General features: G+C 47.6%; 1 protein-coding gene across 3 annotated transcripts in view; it reads left to right on the plus strand.

The window, feature by feature from the left end:
* The window catches only part of FGF12 (fibroblast growth factor 12), a 281,396-nt gene that overhangs the window by 184,693 nt on the left and 75,140 nt on the right, over positions 1 to 21,563 (plus strand). For all 3 annotated transcript variants that reach the window (XM_073359018.1, XM_073359017.1, XM_073359016.1), the window contains exons 2-3: positions 4,911 to 5,021; positions 11,865 to 11,968. In XM_073359018.1, coding sequence (XP_073215119.1) covers positions 4,911 to 5,021; positions 11,865 to 11,968 — 215 coding nt within the window. The remainder of the gene's footprint in view (positions 1 to 4,910; positions 5,022 to 11,864; positions 11,969 to 21,563) is intronic.

A 21,563-nucleotide genomic window follows, 5' to 3' on the forward strand; every position in this document is an offset into this window, starting at 1 on the left:
CAGTGGCATTTTCCATAAGAGGAGGTGTTTGCCCCAGTGTCACTGGTCAGAGTTCTTACTCTCTTCCCCACTGGTGGATGGGTTAGACAGACCAAGGCTTTGTTTGCTATGGCCATGCTTTTAGAGAGCAGCCTGCTTTGTCTCTTTCTGTTTTGGGTTCTCATGGGCACATGAAGTGAAGGATTCTGGCCAGCAGCTGGAGAGGAGTGCAAAGTGTGTGTGTGTGTGTGTGTGTGTGTGTGTGTGGGAGGGTGGGGGGGTGCTGATCCCTGTGCATCTGTAGAAGAGCAGCCAAAATATGGCCCTTAGTTTTGGTGTCCTAAAGTGCAGCAGCCCTACTGATAGCGTATGGGCAAGAGTCTCCCTTCGCTCACTGCACAGAAATCCCGTTGCCTTCTCTGGGATTCCCATGCACTCAAGGAGGGCAGGGAACCCTAAATATAGACTAATGCACTGATAGGAAACTGACAGCTGTACAGGGCAGTCACCTGATCATGGGGCTCTGAGAACCAGCAGACAGGCTGGTGAGCACCACACGCAGTGGGTGAGGGGTGGGGTTAAACGAGACCCATAGCACTGACAGACTGCAGTATTCTCAATGCTTGTGAGAGGGGGTAAGGCTGATGTAGGTGAAATCTCTTATCTAGTGGGAGACCCCAGAGCTGTGTAAACCAAACATGTCAGTGTGATCTAGTGGGTAGGGTGCTGGGTTGGGTCTGAGGAGACATGGATTCTGTTCCTGACCTGTTAGCGGACCTTGGGAAAGTCCCTTCCCCTCTCTGTGATCCTGTTTTTCCTCCTGCCCTCTTTGTCTCTTGACTAGTTCGAGTGTAAGATTTTCAGAGTGGGACTCTCTCCATGTGTGTGTACAGCACCTAGCACAATGGGGCTCCAGTCTGAGTGGGTGCTACTGTAATAGACATAATTAATAATGGTGCATCTGGAGGCAGAGTGGGCTCTATGCCTTGTGTTTACTCTCCGTAACAGAGCACCTGTCTTGGTCATTAAGGGCTATCGCTTCAGCATCGACACTTGCCATTTCAAAGTGTTTCAAACAGTCGCTCCACAAAGCTGTACCCTGCCTTCCTTTTAATTAGAACATTGTTAAGTCTCTGCTGCCCTATCCATGGTTTGGTCTTTATGGGGCTTCTTCGCTGTCGCACTCTGATCTGAATCGAGGTGTTCGTTTCAGAGAGTTTCTCAAATCTATTCCATCGATACAGTGAAATAAGGGGAGGTAAAGTTTGTCTTTTTAAATGCGTTTGCTTTGCTGCACTAGAGCGTGAGTGCTGCAAGCCAAGTCACTGAGGAGCATGTTTTGGCCACATCAATCCCATCCCATTTTCACAGCGCAGGAAAGCGGATCTGGAAGCAAAACAGAAGGGTGTGCAGAGTTGTGCAGCTCAGCGATAGGAAAGGATTTTGTGCTGAAGTGTGTTGTCCCTTTTAAGAGCAGGGAAAGCTGGGAACCCCCACACCAGGGTATAAAATAAGAGACCTGAGAGAGGAAAGTCAACTTCAGTTCAGGCCCTGGGGAAATCATGAGCTGCGGAAAGGAACCTAATTAGGGGAGCCCTTTTGGAGGTAGGCATGGTGCGTGCTTGGATTTTGTTCTTAGTAACTGCATGTTTCTGTTAGTGCTTGTAACTTGGGGCAATATTGTTGAAGGAGCTTTGGACAAATAAGAGAATTACAATATTAAGCCTAAAAGAAAAGGAGTACTTGTGGCACCTTAGAGACTAACCAATTTATTTGATCATGAGCTTTCCTGAGCTACAGCTCACTTCAAAGCTCATGCTCAAATAAATTGGTTAGTCTCTAAGGTGCCAACAGTACTCCTTTTCTTTTTGCAAATATAGACTAACATGGCGGCTACTCTGAAACCTGTCAATATGAAGCCTGTGTTTGATTGTGCAGTTTTTAAATCACATCACCAGCCTGGCCAGAGTTGAAGGATCTTTCGGTATCCTTTCCTCTCGCGAAACTCCCAGAACGTCTCATGTTGTTTTATTGTCTGACACATGAGCTGCCTCTTGCTCTGATTTATTCAGACATTTCCTCCACCTTAATTGGATGATGTGCTGCCTTTGATGTATTTCCCACGAACGAACAGTCTTTCCTGAAAATTGCTGCCGCGTAAGGGGCAGCGGCACTCGAGAAAGCTGCAATACAATTACCTGTTCAATCTTTGTTGCTGTAAGAGGAAACGACTCTGAAATATATGGCCAAATTCAGGTTCACACAAGCTGGGAGTCTGCTTAAAACCAGGGGCTGCAGTTTGCCTTTGGGCCAGCAGCTCCAATCCATTCCCTGGATGCTAGTAACTGGTGCCGTTACCATCTGATGGCCGTTTGATGACCTGTGCCAAAGAAGTGGGTAGTCATATCCTGGCTCCCAGTTAAAATGTCCTTAACTCTCCCCGCCTCCTCTGCTGGCGTCCTCAGTAGATAGGTCAATCAACAAAGGGTCCGTTCAGCCTGCCTGCCTTCCACAGTTGGGGCTGCTGCCCCCAGATCATGCTTGTGATGCCTTGGCCAAGCCACATGGGGGAGCCAGCACTAGCTAGAGCTACTTACACCTGTTCTGTAGTCAGGTAGTCAGACAGAAGCTTTTTGTGCCCGGGGCTGTTAAATCAGCAGTAGGCAGGTGTGAGTAATGATGAGCAAACTGCAAGAAATCCAAGAGCTTTCAAAGAGAAGGGGAGAGACTCAGTATGGGACTCAGAGGTCACCCTCTGCTCTCATCCCATGCTAACGTATTCCTAAGCCCCCCCCCTCCAAAAAACTATTCCGGGTTGTGGGGAGAATCTCCCTAAGAGAATACCAAGCTTATGCTTGTTGTGTGCAGGTCTGAGCATTCAGGGGTTTAGGATTTAGTTCAGGTGTAAGCATCTGAAGGTCCAGGTGCCTACCTGAGACATAACCGGGCTGATCAAAATCCCACTGCTTCACTGAGAAGCTCCAACCCAAACATAGTGTGCGAAAGCCAAAGTGCAGATGGCAGCTCTGGAATGTGCCAGGCAGGGTTTCCCCTCGTGTATAGAACGTGCCCCTGTGACGGGAGGTTCTTCTCCGCCCGCGTATGTCAGAGGACACCAGAAAGCAAAGGCAGCCCAAGGAACGCCATGGTGATCAGATTTTATTAGGGCTGTGAGAAACTTGGCAACTTTTGTTGGCAGCTTAGTTCTTTTCAGTTTTCTGTGAATTTGGGGAGTGGGCTGGACCCAAAAACTCCAGCTAAAACTCAACTGTTGGGGAAACCTGCAGAAATGGCAAGACCCATATCATTACCACTCAAAACCATAAATCAGCCCAAACCGACTCCAAACTAGGCCAGGATTGGCCAGAAAGCTCATAAATGTTGAACCTTGAGCCAAGCTTGACATAAGGTTTGTCAGATTTGTAACAAGACTAGGAATCCGGGGCACTGGTCTCTGATATTACTGCAATGACACATGTACCTGACAATATAATGGTGTCCCCATTTGCAGCATGAGGTAATAGGTAACTGGTGGTCTAGGGACATCATTCTGGCAAACACTCTAAACACCACGGTATAAGTTTTTAATAATCATCTTCTTCCTACCTCTACCTCAGAGGAGCACCAGCATTATACCAAGGAACCCTGCCTAGAATTAACATCCCACAGTCACTCTGTTAAGCACAGTGGCATAGAAGATCACGTTCACCAGTTCTAAAATGCCATTCCTGCCGCAAACTATAAAATGATACTTTTCTCTTCTTAAATTGGCAACATGGTTTTAAGCTGAGCCCTTTCACACTAACTATCTGCTCCTGCTGTCCTCCTGCATTCAGAGCTCCCAGAGATGTCCACGCACACAGTCTGCAAAAGGAATGCAGTGTCTCTGGGCTCTTCGTGTCATTCTCAAAGGAAATGTATACAGCCCAGTGGTAAACTGTTGGAAACAGGGGCTCCTAATGGAAACACTGACACAGCCTGACCGGAGTTATATAATGGCTTATTAAACAATCTCACTCGGTGCATCAAAGTCACGAAACTGATTACATCAAGATATACTGCACTGGGGATATTTCCTATTAAGTCACTAATAACTTGCTTTTATTCATATTAATTTATAATCATATTATTAATATAATTTTATTAACTCCCTACATTATTTCTAAACCAGCTTTTCTGGTAAAGAAATGGTATGTCAGCGGTTCTCAAACTTTCTTGCACCACAACCCCCTTCTGTCAACGAAAATTACTACATGACCCCAGGAGTGGGAACCAAAGCCCGAGCTTGCTGCCCCGGGTTAGAATCATAGAATATCAGGGTTGGAAGGGACCTCAGGAGGTCATCTAGTCCAACCCCCTGCTCAAAGCCGGACCAATCCCCAATTTTTGCCCTGATCTCTAAATGGCACCGTCAAGGATTGAACTCACAACCCTGGGGACATGTAACCTGAGCCCTGCTGCCCAGAGCTGAAGCCCTCGGGATTTGGCTTTGGCCCCACGTAGTGGGGCTCGGGCTTCAGCTTTGGACCTGGGCCCCAGCAAATCTAACGCCAGCCCTGGCGACCCGATCAAAATGGGCTCCCGACCCACAATTTGAGATCCCCTGTGGTTTATACGTGATAGAATAGTCTAAAGGGTTCATTGGCACTTGGTTAGGAGGATGTGTATGACTTGCAATAAGGCAGCTCTTCTAAATGAATTTTCTTAAATTCTTAACCCTGTGCTATACTATTGGTGTCTTTTCTTTTTACCTACTCGCCTGAGCTCCATTTTATATGCCTGCTTTACAATCCAACATGCAAGGAACCACAGGAAGTTATCTACCAGAATCCTGGTTTATTTACTTAGGAGTTTACAGTAGCTGAGCAACTGACGTCTCTTGCCGCTCCTGGTATATTTTGTGTATCTAATACTTATTATTATCTTTGTAGAACCCCAGCTGAAAGGAATTGTGACAAGGTTATTCAGCCAGCAGGAATACTTCTTGCAGATGCACCCAGATGGTACGATTGATGGGACCAAGGACGAAAACAGCGACTACAGTAAGGAAAATTAGCCTTCTTTGCAACCCGATGATAAATGAAATGCATCACCTAGTGGGTCTCACTTGTAAGCCTTCGTTTTTGAAAAGATCAAATTAGGAAGAAGCCAGCTGCTCTCAGCTGTTTATTTCCATCGGCGCTTCCCTTTTAAATCTCTCCTTTATTGTTTTCACACATTGTTGCTTTTTCCCCCCCCCCCGCCTCTCTCTAACGCTACAACAACCATCTGGGGTGTGGAGAAGAATAAAAACGCGTGGTTTGAATTCTCGCCAGAAGAGAGAGGAGTGATATTTGCGCAGATGCTATGCATGTGGGAGAAGGATGTAGGGATTGTTTCCTTCAGGGGTAAAAGGAAAGTGATCTTCAAGGAAAACATCTAAAACCTAACTAGACTTAGGAACCCAGGAATTGCCAGACTGGATCAGACCAAGAATCTGTCCATTCCAGTACCCCATCTCTGACCATGGCCATTATAAGCTGCTTCTGAAGAGACCCTGCAGTGGGCAGTGATGAGACAACCTGTCTCCAGGAAAGTTTCCTCTGAGAACCCCACACTTAGAGGCTGGCAGAAGTTACCCAAACCCTTCAATAGATGGCAAGGTCCGGGGCAAAGTTTGATGCTGAATTTTTTCATGCAGCAGTCAGCAAGCTGCTGTCATTGGCGGGAGACCACGCTGGATGTCAGCACTCCCCAGTGGCCCATTGCCCTCTGCGAGAAAGGGAACAAAACATTTTTGTCCCGGGAGGTGCTGGGTGCCCTCAACTCCCGTTGGGACCACTCTGAAGGATTAGGCCCCGGAGGAGATGCAAAGTGCCATCTGCGGCATCAGCTCTGCCCTCTCTGTGGGACTCAGGAGTCCTTCTGAGAGGGCAACACAGGTGGTTCTCACTGACTGCGTCAGCTAGGGCAGGGCTGAACCTTGTCCCTGTGCTGGGAGTCTGAAATCTGCAGGAGCGTTCACAGAAGGATGTCACGGCTGGCACATTCCCAAGGGGACGGGAGTTCTCAGTTGTTAAGAGTCGGAGCAGAAGCTGATCTTTGAGGGGGGCTCGACAAAGATAAAGTCCCCCACATTGCAGCTGGGACGGTGCTTCCCAGGGCAGGCAGACACATGTACTAGCTGTGTTTGAACCGGTGCGCTGAAAATAGCTGGATAGCTCGGGGTAGCCTGGACAGCGGTTTGGGCTAGCCACCCACATACGTGCCTGGGGACCCAGGCCTGTTTGTCCTTGGGTGGCTAGCCCGAGCGGCCATGCGCACTGTCCCCGCTTACGCTGCTACTTTGAGCATGCTAGCCTGAGCAGCGCTAGGACGCCTCGGTCTCCCCGCGCCGGGAAGCACGTGTCCAGCAGCAGTGTAGACGTACTCTTATGGAGGGATAATCCAGTCTACTTAATCCGGGGATCAATCCTGTCATCCTTCCTCAGACAGAACTCCCAGCGAACCCCCTGGAGGCCCTCCCTGAGTCAAGACTGCAGGGTTGGAGCTCTCAGTGGGGCCTGTTGACTCCAATACTGGCTAGGCAGCAGGTCCACAGGCAGCCTCCTGGGGGCGGCGGGGAGCCCTCAGACTAGAGCACAGTTTGAATAGCAGTCGGTGACGTGACGCTGTGCCCAAAACGGCGACGGGTCGGCAGGGTCCCCGTGGCAGGAGTAGCACATTTAACACGAGTAGGGCACTTATTCTCCTCCGTTCAGCCACGGTTCGAGCACAGCAAGAGTCCTACCTTCTGCTTCGGGAGCCAGGTCATGGGGTGATGCCGGCAGAGGCCAGCAGTTGAAATAACAGAAGGTTTGGGAAACATCCCTTATTGAAAACAAAGAACCCCCCCTGCCCCCAATTCAAAGGCTGTGCCCAGCAGTAGCTCGCTGTAAGGGATAGGGCCCGATTCTGCTCTCTCACTGGGGTTTTACCACTGTGTAGGGCCTTTGATTTCAGGGAAGCTCCTCCTGCCTTACATCAGAGGATGAAAGAGATGAAACATTCAGGTTCTTAGGGTTTTTGAGCCACTGCCGTACAATGTGAATAGGACTGATAAGTGAAGAGGCTGGTCCTGCAGCCCGTACTTGCAAGCAGCCCAGACTCATGGGACGACATCAGTGGGTCTGCTCGTATGAGCAAGGACTACTCCCGTGAGTAAGGGTTGCAGGATTGGGCCCTATGACTTATGGGAGAGGTTAAGGCAATTAGGTATCTCAGTCAGGGGAAAAGAAGGCTCAGAAGGCATATCCGTCATCACACATGCCCAGGACTGGGAGAGAAGATGGGGATTAATTGTTCTCATCAGTCAGTGAGGATGGGACAAGAAAATAAGGGATAAAACTGAAACTCAGATGAATCTAGGTAAATGTTGGAGAGCTGCCCTGCAGTGGCCCAGACTGGCAAGGGAGACCGCACTGATGGTACTCACTGCTGTGCAGAGGGCCGGACCAGGGTTTAGGCCCAGACAGTCAGCAATGACCGCTAATTTTGGGTGCCCAGTTTGAGACAAGGTGGGACTGATTCTCCGAGGTGCTGAGCACTCGCAGCTACCTTTGAAGTCCAGCAGGAGCCATGGGCGTTCAGCTCCCTTGACAATCAAGCTGGACACCCAAAACTTGTGGGCGCTTCAGAAAATCTGGGTCACGTAAGGGACTGGCGCGGTGCTTGGAACCCTGTGCCTCTTCTGCTCAGGGCTGAAGTTCACACTGTAGGAGACAAAACGCACACCCGTATCCCAAGCGTGGTGCCTGATTCACTCTCACCTGGCAGGATGCGGGAGGACAATCGAGATGGATGCTGCATGGAGTCTGTAATTGAAACACGTACAGGAACGCGATGTGCCATACATCACCACTTTGCATTGTGTTGGGGCCAGACTGATCAGCCTTAGCAAAGGGAGCTGATTTTACATGGAATATACTATGTGGGTTTACTCTGGCAAGATAAACATTTAAAATGAAACAAGACACGTCCCTTCTACACGTCCGATGTAATTAAAACTCGTAATGAAAATCCAGTTATTTAAATAAGAGGGACTGCTAATATTTAAGCCATTTTAAAATTAATTTATCTATCTGGTGCCACTTCGTGTTTCTGTTCCTGGGGAAACAGGAGGTTGGGATGTTTTTTTGGTTTTTTTTTAATACAGTTAGAAGCCAAGATCAAGCTCCATTTGAACAGGCGTCCAGCAAAACAACACTTAGTGCATCTGCTGCCGAGGCCATGGGGCTAAAGCGATGCTATCGAGCTAAAAGTCGTAGGATAGATTCTTTTCACACTGACACTGGTGTAAATCAAAAGTGTTTCCATTGAAGCCAGTGGGGTTACCCCAAATATAAGAAGAGAACCTAGGCCCAGATCTGTGTTATGATATCATCGTGTTATTACCCTGAATTTGTTCAGCAGGATTGGTAGGGTCACCTCTCACCATTTATGCGGTGTTGATTTTTTTTTCCCTTTTGCTTGGCTTAATCTTTTAGTAGACTGATCAATATCGCTCTCTGGACCTGGTTCATGACTCCAGGATCTCAGTTCTGTATCCGAACTGTTTTACCCATTGATATGCCAGCATAATTCCGCTGTAACAGAGGGGTAAATGAGAGCCCCTGCATAGTGTATTCCATGTAAATGCTTTTTCCTGCACTTGCAGGGCCAAACCCCCAGCTGGTGTAGATCAGCATGGATCCTTTGATTGACCTACTCCCGTTCATACCAGCTGAGAATGTGGGTCACACAATGGGCCTCATTCTTGTCTCAGTCCACTTTTCCACTTGTCTAAATTATTTGGGCTAGATCCTCAAGTGGGGTAAATCAGCATAGCTCCATTGATGCCAATGGGGTAACTGCCTCGCTGACTTCCCCTGGCTTGCTCCAGTATGAAAGGAGAATCGGGCCCAATGACTTCAACAGGACTGCTTCCAGTCTGCCTGGCTGTGCTGGGATTTTCAGTTTCAAATCCTTGTTCTGGACTGATACCAAGGTAAAAAATCTCTAGCTTCCTACCCTGAATATAAACACATTTGAGTCACAAAAACAGTCTTGAGGCCCGCCTGGCATCCTGTGCTCTTGTAGGAACTCCTTCCAGAACAGCTCTGCTACCTCCCTTTCCCCGGATTTGCCCACCTGCTGTGTAATCCTGTGGTGCCTTTACACGGAATAGGATATGATTTACCCTGTGGGTGGGGGCTGGCCCTTGGGGAGTGGGAGGGAATTATTCAAAACACTGATAGGTTTCCGTGGGGATAGTCTGGCTTATTGATCTTGGGTGCTGTCACTCAAAAGAATGGTCTGCAAGGCAAGTTTTCTATGTAAAACGAATTAGCTGTAGGGAGTGAATAATGATGGCCGTTTGCTTTCATTATCTGTAGTGATATGCTCCATTTTTCAGTTTTTTAAAAAGGGGGAGGGGTGGGGGGGTTGCTTATAAATAGACTTGTTAATTAAACGAGGCTTTGGAGCATCGCTGTCGTACCAAAGGTCTGGCAATAAAAACTTGCCTCGATAAGGGAATGTCTCACGAGGAGCCTGCATGAAGGGTTTGCCCGACACTGAGGTAGTTACACCAGTGAGAAGTGAACAGGCAAACCGGCACCAATCCCGAGTATGGCGACTTCAGCATCACCTTAGGCCCTGATCTGCAAAGACCTGTAATGAGGCTGCACTTTAGACGCTGACTTCCACCGAAGTCCTCCCGCTTCAGGAAACCACTCAGACATGTGCCGTCACTGCAGTGGGATTCCAGCATGAACTTTTCAGATGTGGGGCTGGTAGGCTGGATTTCTGAGACGGGGCTGAAGCCAGCAACACGCTTTTAGTGCCTGTTTTCCCACTGAAAGAGGGCTACCCCCCGGCCCTTTAGGCAGCCCTAGGCCAGTGCCGTTGCGGCGTACCTGGCCTTCCCATAATGCTTCAAATAATTCCCAGATGCCGTGGGCCTGATTTGTCTCTCATTCAGCTGTGCAACTCCAGTGACCTTCTGCGGAGTTACCCCTTGCTTGCACTAGGGTGTGTGAGAGGAGGTCACTGAAAACTGTCTCTCTGGCAAAACAGTCTAAACAAGCGCCCTCTCTGCAGCTGGCTCCCAGGTCTCGTGTGGAAAAGACTCTGGGGTTTATGGCTTGTTGTTGTACTTGTTTTCTCCTGGTGCAGCTGAAGCCATCGGTCCTACCCAGCACATGTGCATGCAAACAGTCTCTTTGGTAACCTTAGTCTGACTTGGATCTGAATTATTCCACTCTGTTAAACCAGGGTTAGCACTAAAGCAGTCTGTGTCGCAATAACACTGAATCATTAGCATGCTGGGGCATAGGTGGCTCCCAAGAGAGAAGGGGGCAGGGCAGTGGGAGGTGAAAAAGGTGATTGGCATCTGGATATCACCTTTCATCCAAAGTCCCCACTGTGCTGTGCTCACTTTACAAAGTGATTTACTAGCTGTACAATTATATCAATTATCTGTAAAATAAATTGAATGATTAGGTATACTTATGTCAATAGCTAGGCAATAAACTGCAAAGCCATGTGATAAGAGGCATGCTATTGATCATTGAGCACCTCCCCTGCTTTCTACCCACTGATACAGCCCCCCCGGAGACTAATTTGAACATTCCAAACCCTTTGAGAAACCTCAGACAGACGCCTTTTGAATGAATGAGTGAATAAATATAAAACAAGCTACCAGTGAAGTGTTTGCTAATTTGTCTCCCCACTGCCCCCATAATTACCCTAGTCCAAGGTTTAGGAGAGTCAGTACTAACTCCCACAAAAGTGATGTGTGTAAGATCTGATATTTTCTCACTCCTCCAGGCAAACAGATGGGAGGAGTTCTATACTCCTGGAGAGGGACAATCCCTAACTTGGACTTGTTCCTGGCAGGAGAAGGTCATGAGACACTGGACAGTATCTATGTGGTTCTGGAAAAGCTAGACTGAGCCACTGGTAGAGGTTTCTGAAATGTTGCTGGTTAATGGGGAGAGGCAGTGTGGTCTAATGGATAGGGCACCCGGCAGTCATTCAGAAGACCTGAGTTCTGTTGTTAGCTCTTTTGCTGACCTGTAAGATCCTTGAGCAAATCACTTCACCTCTCTGTGGCTCTGTGTCCTCTCTCAGCCTCTGTCTTGTCTATCTTGACTGTAAGCTTTCTGGGGCGGAGACTGGCTTTTACTATGCATAGAGTAGCACCTACAGACCCCAAATACAGCACCGTGGGGCCCTGATCTCAGCTGGGGTATCTCAGTGCTGCCCGTATTACAGGTAGCAATAGTAGAAACAATTAATGCATCAACATTTCATATAATAATGCCAGCAGCCTTTCCGATCCTGTTACGTTACAGATAATAGCAAAAATACCATCGTGCGTGAGAGAGAGGTCGCCTCTCTGAGTCCGAGTGGCTGTGTGGCATCCAGCAATAGTTACCTTTTGTAGTGTATCGGGGAGGAAGTGGCTGCGATGCTTAAATCAATAGGATGGCAGTAAAATGGGGCATTGAAGAGTCTTGTCCTTTCCTGCTGCCTGGCACCACTTTCAGAAGGCACAGAGGACTCAGGTCATGGAGACACCGGAGTCCAGGTTGGCTCCTCCTGAGAGTCTTTATTCCTTGGCTAGCAGTGACCAGATGGATGATGGGCTGCAGGTTTCTGGGATACAGTGAGAACTGGAACTTTTACAACCCACCCTGAGGTGACCCTTGAAAGCAAGTTACAGACTTTTCCCTGTACTTCAAATCCCTGGAGATGTTTGTAACTCTGCTTCTTGTGTAAAGGGGTGAGGGGCACTAGCTGACAATGAAAACAGGGAACATGGGCCACATGGAAAGGCGACCTTCAGTAACAGTTGCTTTCCCCTGTTCTTCTTCCAACTGCAGCCCTCTTCAATCTAATTCCCGTGGGCCTTCGTGTGGTGGCGATCCAGGGGGTGAAGGCAGGTCTCTACGTCGCCATGAATGGCGAGGGATATCTCTACAGCTCAGTAAGTACATTGCCCGGTTTGGTGATTTCAGAGCTGTTTTTTAAGTGCATTGCTATGTTGAGAACACCTCGGACAGCCTGGCACAGTAGGAGCTGTCATAAGGTCCACTGTCAAATAGACTCTTTCCTGTCTTTAGCAACTACCTCCAGCTATCTCCATGTAGTCTCAGGGCAGTATTCTTCGACCTTTAGTTGAAGGCACACATCTGTTTGCGCCTTTGGATGGTCACTTAACTCAGGTCTTGCTGTGTTAGGTTACTGAATCTGCTGGATCTAATCTGGTTTTACATCAGTGCGACCACACATTGCCTTCACAGAGATACCCTGATATACACCAGTGTACCTGATCATAATAGGTCCTGTTCTCCACACCACAGTAATTCTGCTTATTTTGATGGAGTTATTGTGGATTTACCCCAGTGTAACTGAGCAGAATGTCTCTGTATATGAGTGGTCTTTTTAACACAGTATGAAGGATCTATGGGACACATTTTACTGATGAATTCCCCAGTAACTTTCTTAGATGGCATTAAAAAGCATGAGAAAAGGAGTACTTGTGGCACCTTAGAGACTAACCAATTTATTTGAGCATGAGCTTTCGTGAGCTACAGCTCACTTCATCGGATGCATACCGTGGAAACTGCAGTAGACATTATATACACACAGAGACCATGAAACAATACCCCCTCCCACCCCACTGTCCTGCTGGTAATAGCTTATCTAAAGTGATCATCAAGTTGGGCCATTTCCAGCACAAATCCAGGTTTTCTCACCCTTCGCCCCCCCCCCCACACACACAAACTCACTCTCCTGCTGGTAATAGCTTATCTAAAGTGATCAAGTTGGGCCATTTCCAGCACAAATCCAGGTTTTCTCACCCTCCGCACCCCCACACACAAACTCACTCTCCTGCTGGTAATAGCCCATCCAAAGTGACCACGGAGAGTGAGTTGGGGGGGGGGGGGGGGCGGAGGGTGAGAAAACCTGGATTTGTGCTGGAAATGGCCCAACTTGATGATCACTTTAGATAAGCTATTACCAGCAGGACAGTGGGGTGGAAGGGGATATTGTTTCATGGTCTCTGTGTGTATATAAAGTCTGCTGCAGTTTCCACGGTATGCATCTGATGAAGTGAGCTATAGCTCACGAAAGCTCATGCTCAAATAAATTGGTTAGTCTCTAAGGTGCCACAAGTACTCCTTTTCTTTTTGCGAATACAGACTAACACGGCTGTTCCTCTGAAAAAAGCATGAGGTTATTCATCAGATTCTCATTTGAAGTAAATCAGTGATTCACAATGATTTACTAAATAAGGCAGTTCTTTGCTAGAAATATTTTACGCTTGAAATAACTTCACACTGTGCTATGTGACAAGGAAATTGTTGTTGATAAATTTTCCATTCGGATATTTGTAGAGTCTATGGGCCAGACTCTGACCTCACTAACTCCAGTGTGGATCCAGAGTACTGTAATTCTGCTGGTACTCTGACTTAAAAACGTGTGTGTGTGGCTGGGATGGGGGACTGAGGATAGAACCACTGAATAGGAAATAGCATAATTTGGTTTTCGGTAACTGGCTAATTGATCTGTAATGTGGCTATCGCCATAACCTCTAGGGCCAAAGGTGGCACTTTAAACCACTGGTTGATGCAGAGCTGCCCCTAGTTACCTCCCGACCGAAGGACAGCACGTTTGCTATCGCATGGACTGAAACAGCTCTGGGGTCGTCTTGTCCCACCACCCTGGAATCTTAGGAATTCTGGTCGGAGCAGGTACTGTAGGACTGAATGCGAACCTGTGTCTCGCGACTTGAAGGAGAAAACGTGGCACCAGTGAACACGTTCGCTTTCCCAATGAGGACAAGGTGCCCAGTGGGTCTGTGGCTCTTACGCATATTTTTCCTCCTTCTGGGAGCTGTCGATCAGCTTCTCCTGTAGTTTCCTCTGTGACGTTCTGTTTGCGAGATGAAATCACTTTGTGGATGCCTGTGTAAGCGCTGTGGGATCAGAGCTCAGACCCTGGATTAGCCTCTTCGCGTGCTGTAATCACAGTCCGAGCAGTCGGGAGTGTAAACGGCCTCGTCACCCCCTCGCTCTGCTCCCTGACCAGGTCAGGGTTGTTCCTTATGGTATGATCTCGACGGGACAAAGCGCTCCAGTTTTAAACCACTCAAATAACTCCTATTTCCCCTTCTTACCCTGCGGGGCGATAATGTCACAGAAGTGCCGGGCTGGAAGGGAATTTGAAGATCCCCTAGTCCATTCCCTGCGCCTCGCCAGTGAGGAGGCATGATTACGTACACCTAGGCCCATCCCAGAGAGGTCTTCTGTCTAATCTGTTCTTAAAAACTTGCTTCAGACTAAGCCAATTCCTCCTTGTCCTACCCTTGGTAGTCATGGAGAACCATTGATCACCGTCCCCTTTATGACATCCCTTTTATATTTGCAGACTGTTATCAGGTCCCTCCTGAGCCCTCTCTTCGCAAGACTGAGGCGATGTCTACACTACCACTAATGTTGGCAAAACTTTTGTCGCTCAGGGGTGTGGACCCCCCCACCAAATGATATAAGTTGTGCTGCTTGTGTGCACAGCGCTGTCTCCTGCCGCCGTAGCTACCGCTGCTTGTTGAGGTGGTTTTATGAGGTCGACAGGAGAGCTCGCCCGCCAGCACAGAGCGGCTGCGTGAGCGATCTGACAGCAGCACCGCTGCATCGTACAGCTGCCCCACGGTAAGCTCGCTAGTGTAGACGTGGTCTAAACATGCCCCGTTCGTTCAACCTTTCCTCATAGGTCAGGTTTCCTGAACCTTTCATCATGTTTGTTGCTCTCCTCTGGCTTCTCTCCAGTTTTCCACATCCTTTTCAAAGTGTGCTGTCCAAAACTAGATGCAGTACTCCAGCTGAGGCCGCACCACTACCGAGCAGTGCCGAACAGCTGCCTCCCATGTCTTACCTAGGGCGCTCAGCATAGCTTGGTGGAGCTCACTGTTCGGGGATTACAAGTCATTATGCCAGTGTGGCTGTGTATTTGGGGATCGCTTTTTAGTTTTCAGAACTGGGTAGCTGTCAAGACCAAGAGAGGGCTAGATGAGTCAGCTCTCTGGTATGTCAGAAACATCCCTTTCTTTCACAGCTCAATACATTTAAGTGTAAATTAGGTCTCATTAGTTGTGCCCCTTTAAATAAATCTGTTCAATTTACCATGATACTGACCTTCATTGTAAAGCACTTAGAGATCCATGGATGAAAAGAGCTATATAAGAGCTTGTTGTTGGTATTATTATTTATTATTACTGTTGGTGTGGTTACCAATATAAATAGTTTACTTAATTGCAAACTCTTTGGGATCAGGACCATCCTGTTTTGGATCTGTGTCTGCACACCACTCAGTGCAATAGGTCCTGATCCATGACTGGGTCTCCTGGGCATTGTGGTAATGCAAATAACTAATTCTTGAGATCAACTGTACAGGGTATGTGGATTGTGTGACTTAAACAGAAGTGGCATTCTGCACAATAGAATCCCTACTTCTGTACGGGGCCCTTCAGAGAAGCTAGAGCTCAGAATTCTTGGCAGAGTAAAAGAATTACAAGGAAGGAGAGCAGTTAAGAGCTTTGTAAATACAGCTGGTCGGAAAACTCGGACAGAAATGGGGAAAAAATGTCCCTGGAATCTTTCAGAATTGTGTCCATTTTTTTGACCAGCTCCATCCACAAATATGGGAAGCAATCCAGGACAAATGATTCAGGAAGAGCTAAGGGGCAGCAGCCCCAGACAACACGAGTTGCAGACAAGAAGGCTCTCTCAGTGACACTCGTGAAGTCGTGTGAAGGATTGAGGAGGAGCCGGAGGGAGACAGGGAAGGCCAGAAAACGAGGTGGTGGCTGGGAGGCAGGATGGAGTGCCTTAAAAGCAAGGAGGAGCTTTCCCTTCAGTCAAACAAATTCCCTTACAATTAGCGGGCCAATCGTCCGGTGCTGCAGATGAGTACAGCCTAATGGAACGCTGCTGATTTACACCAGCTGAGGGTTTGGTCCAGTACCTCCAGCTGAGGATTTGGCCCAGTACCTCCAGCTGAGAGCTTTACTCTGATTCCATTATCCCCGATATTACACTAAGAATCCCCCAGAATGGTCAGGGGTTAGCAGGACGGCTGGCATGGGCATGGTTACATGCTGTGGTTTTGATGGTTTTCAGCTTGGTGGTGTCTGCAACAATAAGAATTAAATTGTTTCTTTCATGAACAAAACGTAACGGGGAAGCAAACTCCTGTGTGCTGTGCATGGATGTTCCGTGGCCCTCGCGTCCCAAGGAGACGTGGCTCACGGGGCCTGGCTTCCCTCCCACACCAGCTCTCTGCTGGGCTGACTCCGTTGTCTCGGGGGAGCTGTGACGGACTGACAGCAGCGTAGGCGTCACCCAAAGCCCACGGAACTCAACGGGCGTCTTCCCTGGGCTTTGGACCAGGCCTGAAGTGAGAGGAAAATGGGGCCTGGTATTTCGAGCTGGGTCGTCTTAACAGCAAGGACTGTGGGTTGAAATGCCTCTAAGCATCAAAGATAAAGGATTGAACCGAGGTCTGTAGCTGGATTGAATTAAGCTGTTAATGGCTCCTCTGTATCTCAGCTGCAGCTGCTGCTTCTCACGAGGGGCAGGGGTCAGCATGGGGCACCTGTGTATGGCTCTCAGAGGCTCCTTCAGGTCCTGTCTCCCATACTAACCACTGTGTCTTTACTCTTTTGCTTATAAGACCACAAGACACAGCTTTTCTCCGCCTCTGGCATGTTTAACTTGCAGACAGGCACATGCCTGGTTTCTCTAGGGCAGTGATCAGTGATTTGGAATAAGGGACTAATACTTCTTGTTAACTTTGTTCACTCACCCAGCTCCTCCCTGTCTGCTGATCCGTCTCCCCCGGATTTATCTGAGCCCTGTCGCTGGTTCCAAATAAACCAGCTGGCCAGGGAAATGCTTCCTCCTTCTCTCTCAGGAGACTAAATTCTCTGCAGTAAATGGGCAGCGCTCCACTGACTTCCATAGCGTTCCATCTGCTTACACCAGAAAAGAATCTGGCCCGGGAATTGCTCTACCAAATCAGGCCAGGGCTTCAGGTAGAGGCTGGGTTAGTTGGTCTCTGCCAGCACCAGCTGCATTAGAGGAAGATGCAAGAAGCCCCTTTGAGTGCAACTTTCGCATAACCAGCCCTCAAGGGAAGTGCCTTCCCCAACCCCTGTCAGTTAGGGCTGGGCAAGAGAAGGACTTATAACTCTTAACCATATCTATTTACCCTGCCTAATGCCATTAGAGATGCGGTCATAAGCCGTATAAATGTGCAATCCTCTTTTGAATCCGACTGAGCTCTTGGCCTCAGTGATATCTTGTGGCAGAGAGTTCCATAGGTTAATAATGCATTGTGTGCATTTGTTGAGGGGGGAGGGGTACTACTCGGGGGAGAAGTGCAGGAAATTATATAGAATTTCCCATTGCCTGAGGTCTTGAACAGGCAGAATTCAGCCCTGGGCCACTAACAGGCTTTCTGCATTTAAACATCACAAGAGTGAAGCCCAAAGTCTTGTGGCTTAGAAATCGGACACTTTTCCCACCAGAAAGTAAAGACTCCCAAATTCTCACTGAGGGACCAATACTTGCTTCTAGTCCTGGAAAGGTCCAACATTTCAAATTCTGTAGTCATCACATATTTCGGTATAGAAAAGTTGGACTCCCTCTGTACCCTGTCTGCAGGGACTCATGGGACCTGCTTTCTGAGAAGCACAGATCGCTGACGCTGAAAGCTGCTGGAGCTCTGGATGCTGAGCACCCGTGAAAATCATTCCCTGGTTAATTAAGGCATCTGGCTTTTCAGATGGAGGAATGTAAAATCTAGTCCCCAGAACTTGTTCACAAACTCTCCAGCTTGTTCCCTAGGGAGTTTTCCTGTGATGTGGAGTAGCTGCAAACAACATGAAAGTGCATAAAGGTTTTCTCAGCGTCTGTTTAAGAGAATGCCATCACCCACCCCTGGATTCTCCTCTCGTGACTCAGACATTCAGCCCAGACTCATGCTGATAACGGTTTATACCACACCCACATGTATTCCATAGATACAAATGGGATAAGTACAGTTCTTGAGCCACTACTAGGCTACATCTGCCCCAGCTCTGACACTGACTCCTCAGTGACCTTGGAAAAGTCACGTAACCTCTAACTCTTAGGCTCCTCAGCTGTAGAATGGGGTACCTATGTTCCTCACAGGGGTGTGGTGCAGATGAAGTAGTTAATAAGCTCCTTGGGGCAGGGACCATCTTTTTGCTCTGTGTTTGTACAGCGCCTAGCACAGCGGGGTTCTGGTCCATGGCTGGAGCTTGTCGGCACTGTGGTAATACAAACAATGTCCGCAACGTGCTTTGCACGTGAAAAGTGCCGAGCATTGTTCTTTTACAGTGAAAGCCCATGTGGAGCAAAAGTTCCTCTGCAGGCTCCTTGGATTGCTCAGCATACACGGAAATTCTCTCTCTCTCTCTGTTGTGTATAATTCAGTGGAGTTAGAGCTGGGACCAGTCTGGTCCCAAGTACATAACACTTCTGTTTCCACTGGAAAGAATGAACTGCCATAACACATCCTCCGTCGTTTAACTCGGAATCCTAAGCATTTTTGAAATGGGAAATCGTAATCCATTATTTATTGGAAAGGTTATGAAAACTCTAACAGACTTGCCATGAAGAAAACCTGGGCTTCTTCCCAGGGTGCAGTGTGCGTTTACTGTATAAAATGTGTCGTTTGCAATGCAGGGAATTACTGCTCAGATCCCTGCAAAGATCACTGCTAATGAAGGAATGAGGATTATGCATAACAAAAAAACCTGAACAACAACAAACCCCCATGTCACCTATGCGCTCCGTGTATCTTTCATTTCTGCTCCTTCTACGCCTTTTTATTCTGTTCTGTCCTTTTGCATAACAAACATGTCTTGCATAATAACAAACAAGCATCCAGGGAAGTGTGTATATTAACAGGGCTTTTATCTGCCTGTATTGTCATAACTGTTTTACCACGGCTCCTCTAGGGTTATTGCAATATTATCTGTGCTATTTCAAGGTCATCAGCTAAAATCAATTGGCACTACATTGCTCCTGTAATTGGCTGGTGTATCTTTTAACACTGAAGTATGTGCCACTTTTGACCTCTAGTGGTTACACTTTACTTCATCCCCCCAAAAGGTCTGTACTGTTAAACCTGCCAACTAAGCACCGTAACTACATACTTCCCCATAAACAAATTCAGCCTTGCATACTAGGGTGCTTGTGGTGTGAGAGGTTCTGTTGGGAAAAGTTATTTGATTCCTGCCTTGTATTGGATGTCCCTGAAGCGTAGCTTCTGATCAGCCCCCGCGGGGCTCGGCTCTCTCGGGGCACGGAACCTTGTAAGCACAGCTGTCAGTAGTACAGTGGTTATTTTTTCTTTGAGGTGCTTCCACAGATATTGCTTTGTCTCCATTATGCTGAAGTTTTGTAATGCTCCAATGTTGGCTCTGTTAATTTCTGCTGGTGCATAGAGAAAGGCAGGTGACGCCAGGGATGGCAAGTGCCAACTGGCCAATTAGGACGTGGCAGATGTGCGTACGGAGTTATGACTGATGGTCTTTAAAAAGGGGTCTGACCTGACTTGGCAAGCGCAGCTCCTCTGCTCTCCAGACAAGGAGGGATTGACAGAACATTGTAATGTCGTAACTCCTCATTTCACTTCTCAGTTGAGGGGCCTGTATTCTAATAACACACTGAGCATAGTGCTGGGCAGGAGGCTCAAGAAGTAGGATCAGCACTGTGCTGCCCAGTGCATCCGGCTTTTCAGATGAACTAGTTTTAAACCTACTTTCCAGCTGGGGTGGTTGGTTATTCAAGGGAGGGCCGAGGCTTCCATGATGCTGTTTCAGAGGACAAGGACAGTAGCAGCAGGACATAACCCTGATTTCCTGGCTGGCTATTCCCTGTCTCATTTAATAATAGCACAGATTGAGGTATTAATGTACATGGGGGCACCATCCTCTCCTCCCTGCAGGTTGAGAATAATTCCCACTGAGTTCAGGGGCATTATTCCAATCCAAGGGCAAGCAGCAGTAGAGAACTGGGCCTCTTTCACATTTAGTCCCAGTGCAAAGCACTTAGGTGCATATATATACACTTATATATACATATATATAAATCAGGGTGATTTTGCCAGAATTTCATTTTAGAACAAGACCGGGGCGGGGGGAGGGAGGGAGAGGGGTCTGACAAGATTGAAATGTCCCATTTTGACATTTTTGGAATCAAAAGTTTTGATTTTTCATCTTGAAGTTACTTTGTTTTGATTTTTTAAAAATTAGGCATTATAATATAATGCAAAATAACATGCAAATCAATTTTTTTAACGTTTCCCTTTTGAGATGTTCAGTTTCATTCCAATTTGAAATGAAGCCAAATCTTGAAATATTTCATGAACTGGAAGTTCCATTCTCCACACTGCACTGAATCTGTGGGATTCAAGCCATCAGTGGGATTTAAGCACGTGTTCCAAATGAAGCACTTCATTCAGCAAAGTACTTAAGCAGGACCCTAAAGAATTGTGCCTTTGTGTAAAGGATTCCATGTTTGCTCAGGGATTTCTCCTCAGCTATTGTTATACAATCAAGTGTCTCTAACTGAGCCCTGTAGAAGGGATGAGAACAAGGCAGACATACGCTGACTTGGTCCAGAACTTTCCAACAAAAGGTTTGTGTGCCAGAAGATGCTGTTTGTTGGAACCAAAACTTTTCACGGAATCATGTTTCAATTAAACTTTACTGGGAAAGGCTTTTCAGGCCCAGGATGGAATTTCTGATGTGTGAAGGAGAGCACTCCTCCACGGGCTAGCCAAGAACCCAGAGGACAGGGCACTCACTTGTAATGTGGGAGACCCAGGTTCAAGATCCTATGGTGCCTGATTCAGACTGGGGACATCAACCTGAATGCCGTCCCTTTTATTTCTGTTGGCGGGGACAGAAGGGAATGTTATGCTAGCCTAGGTCCCCCTATATTCTCCCATCTCCCCACTTCTCCACATTTCTGCAACATCTCAAGGGCTTACTGGTTTGCTGTGTTGAATTCCAGTATAATATGTACATGGACTATTTCGCCTGTGAAGGGGGTGTCTATCTTCCACAAGTGAGAGCTACCCATAATTCCTGGGCATCAGAGACACAACTGAAGTTAAGATCTTCCCTAGTGGCGAAAGGAGGATAAATATCACCCTTCCTGGGTACAATACTCTGTTTTATGTGGAGAGAAGGTTTTAAAAAAGAGGACATATTTGATTGAGGTCAGTTCTGTCAGAAGGGTGGTTTGGATCTGTGTTCTGCTACCACTGTCTTCAAAGATGGAAAGAATAAAACAAGTGAATAGGGATGGTTTTGGCAGACACTGACGAAAGGTTTGGGGGTGAGAGCAGTCATCGACAGGTAGATGGAAAAGACCTAGGACAGAGGGGAATAGCTTAGGGTGCAAACCCATCTAACTAAGAGGATGGAAATGGGCAATGGGAAACTTTTCAGTGATGAGAATTCTTTTGCTGTTGGATCAAGG

Source organism: Lepidochelys kempii, chromosome 9, assembly GCF_965140265.1.
Source record: "Lepidochelys kempii isolate rLepKem1 chromosome 9, rLepKem1.hap2, whole genome shotgun sequence".
Classification (NCBI taxonomy): Eukaryota; Metazoa; Chordata; order Testudines; family Cheloniidae; genus Lepidochelys; species Lepidochelys kempii.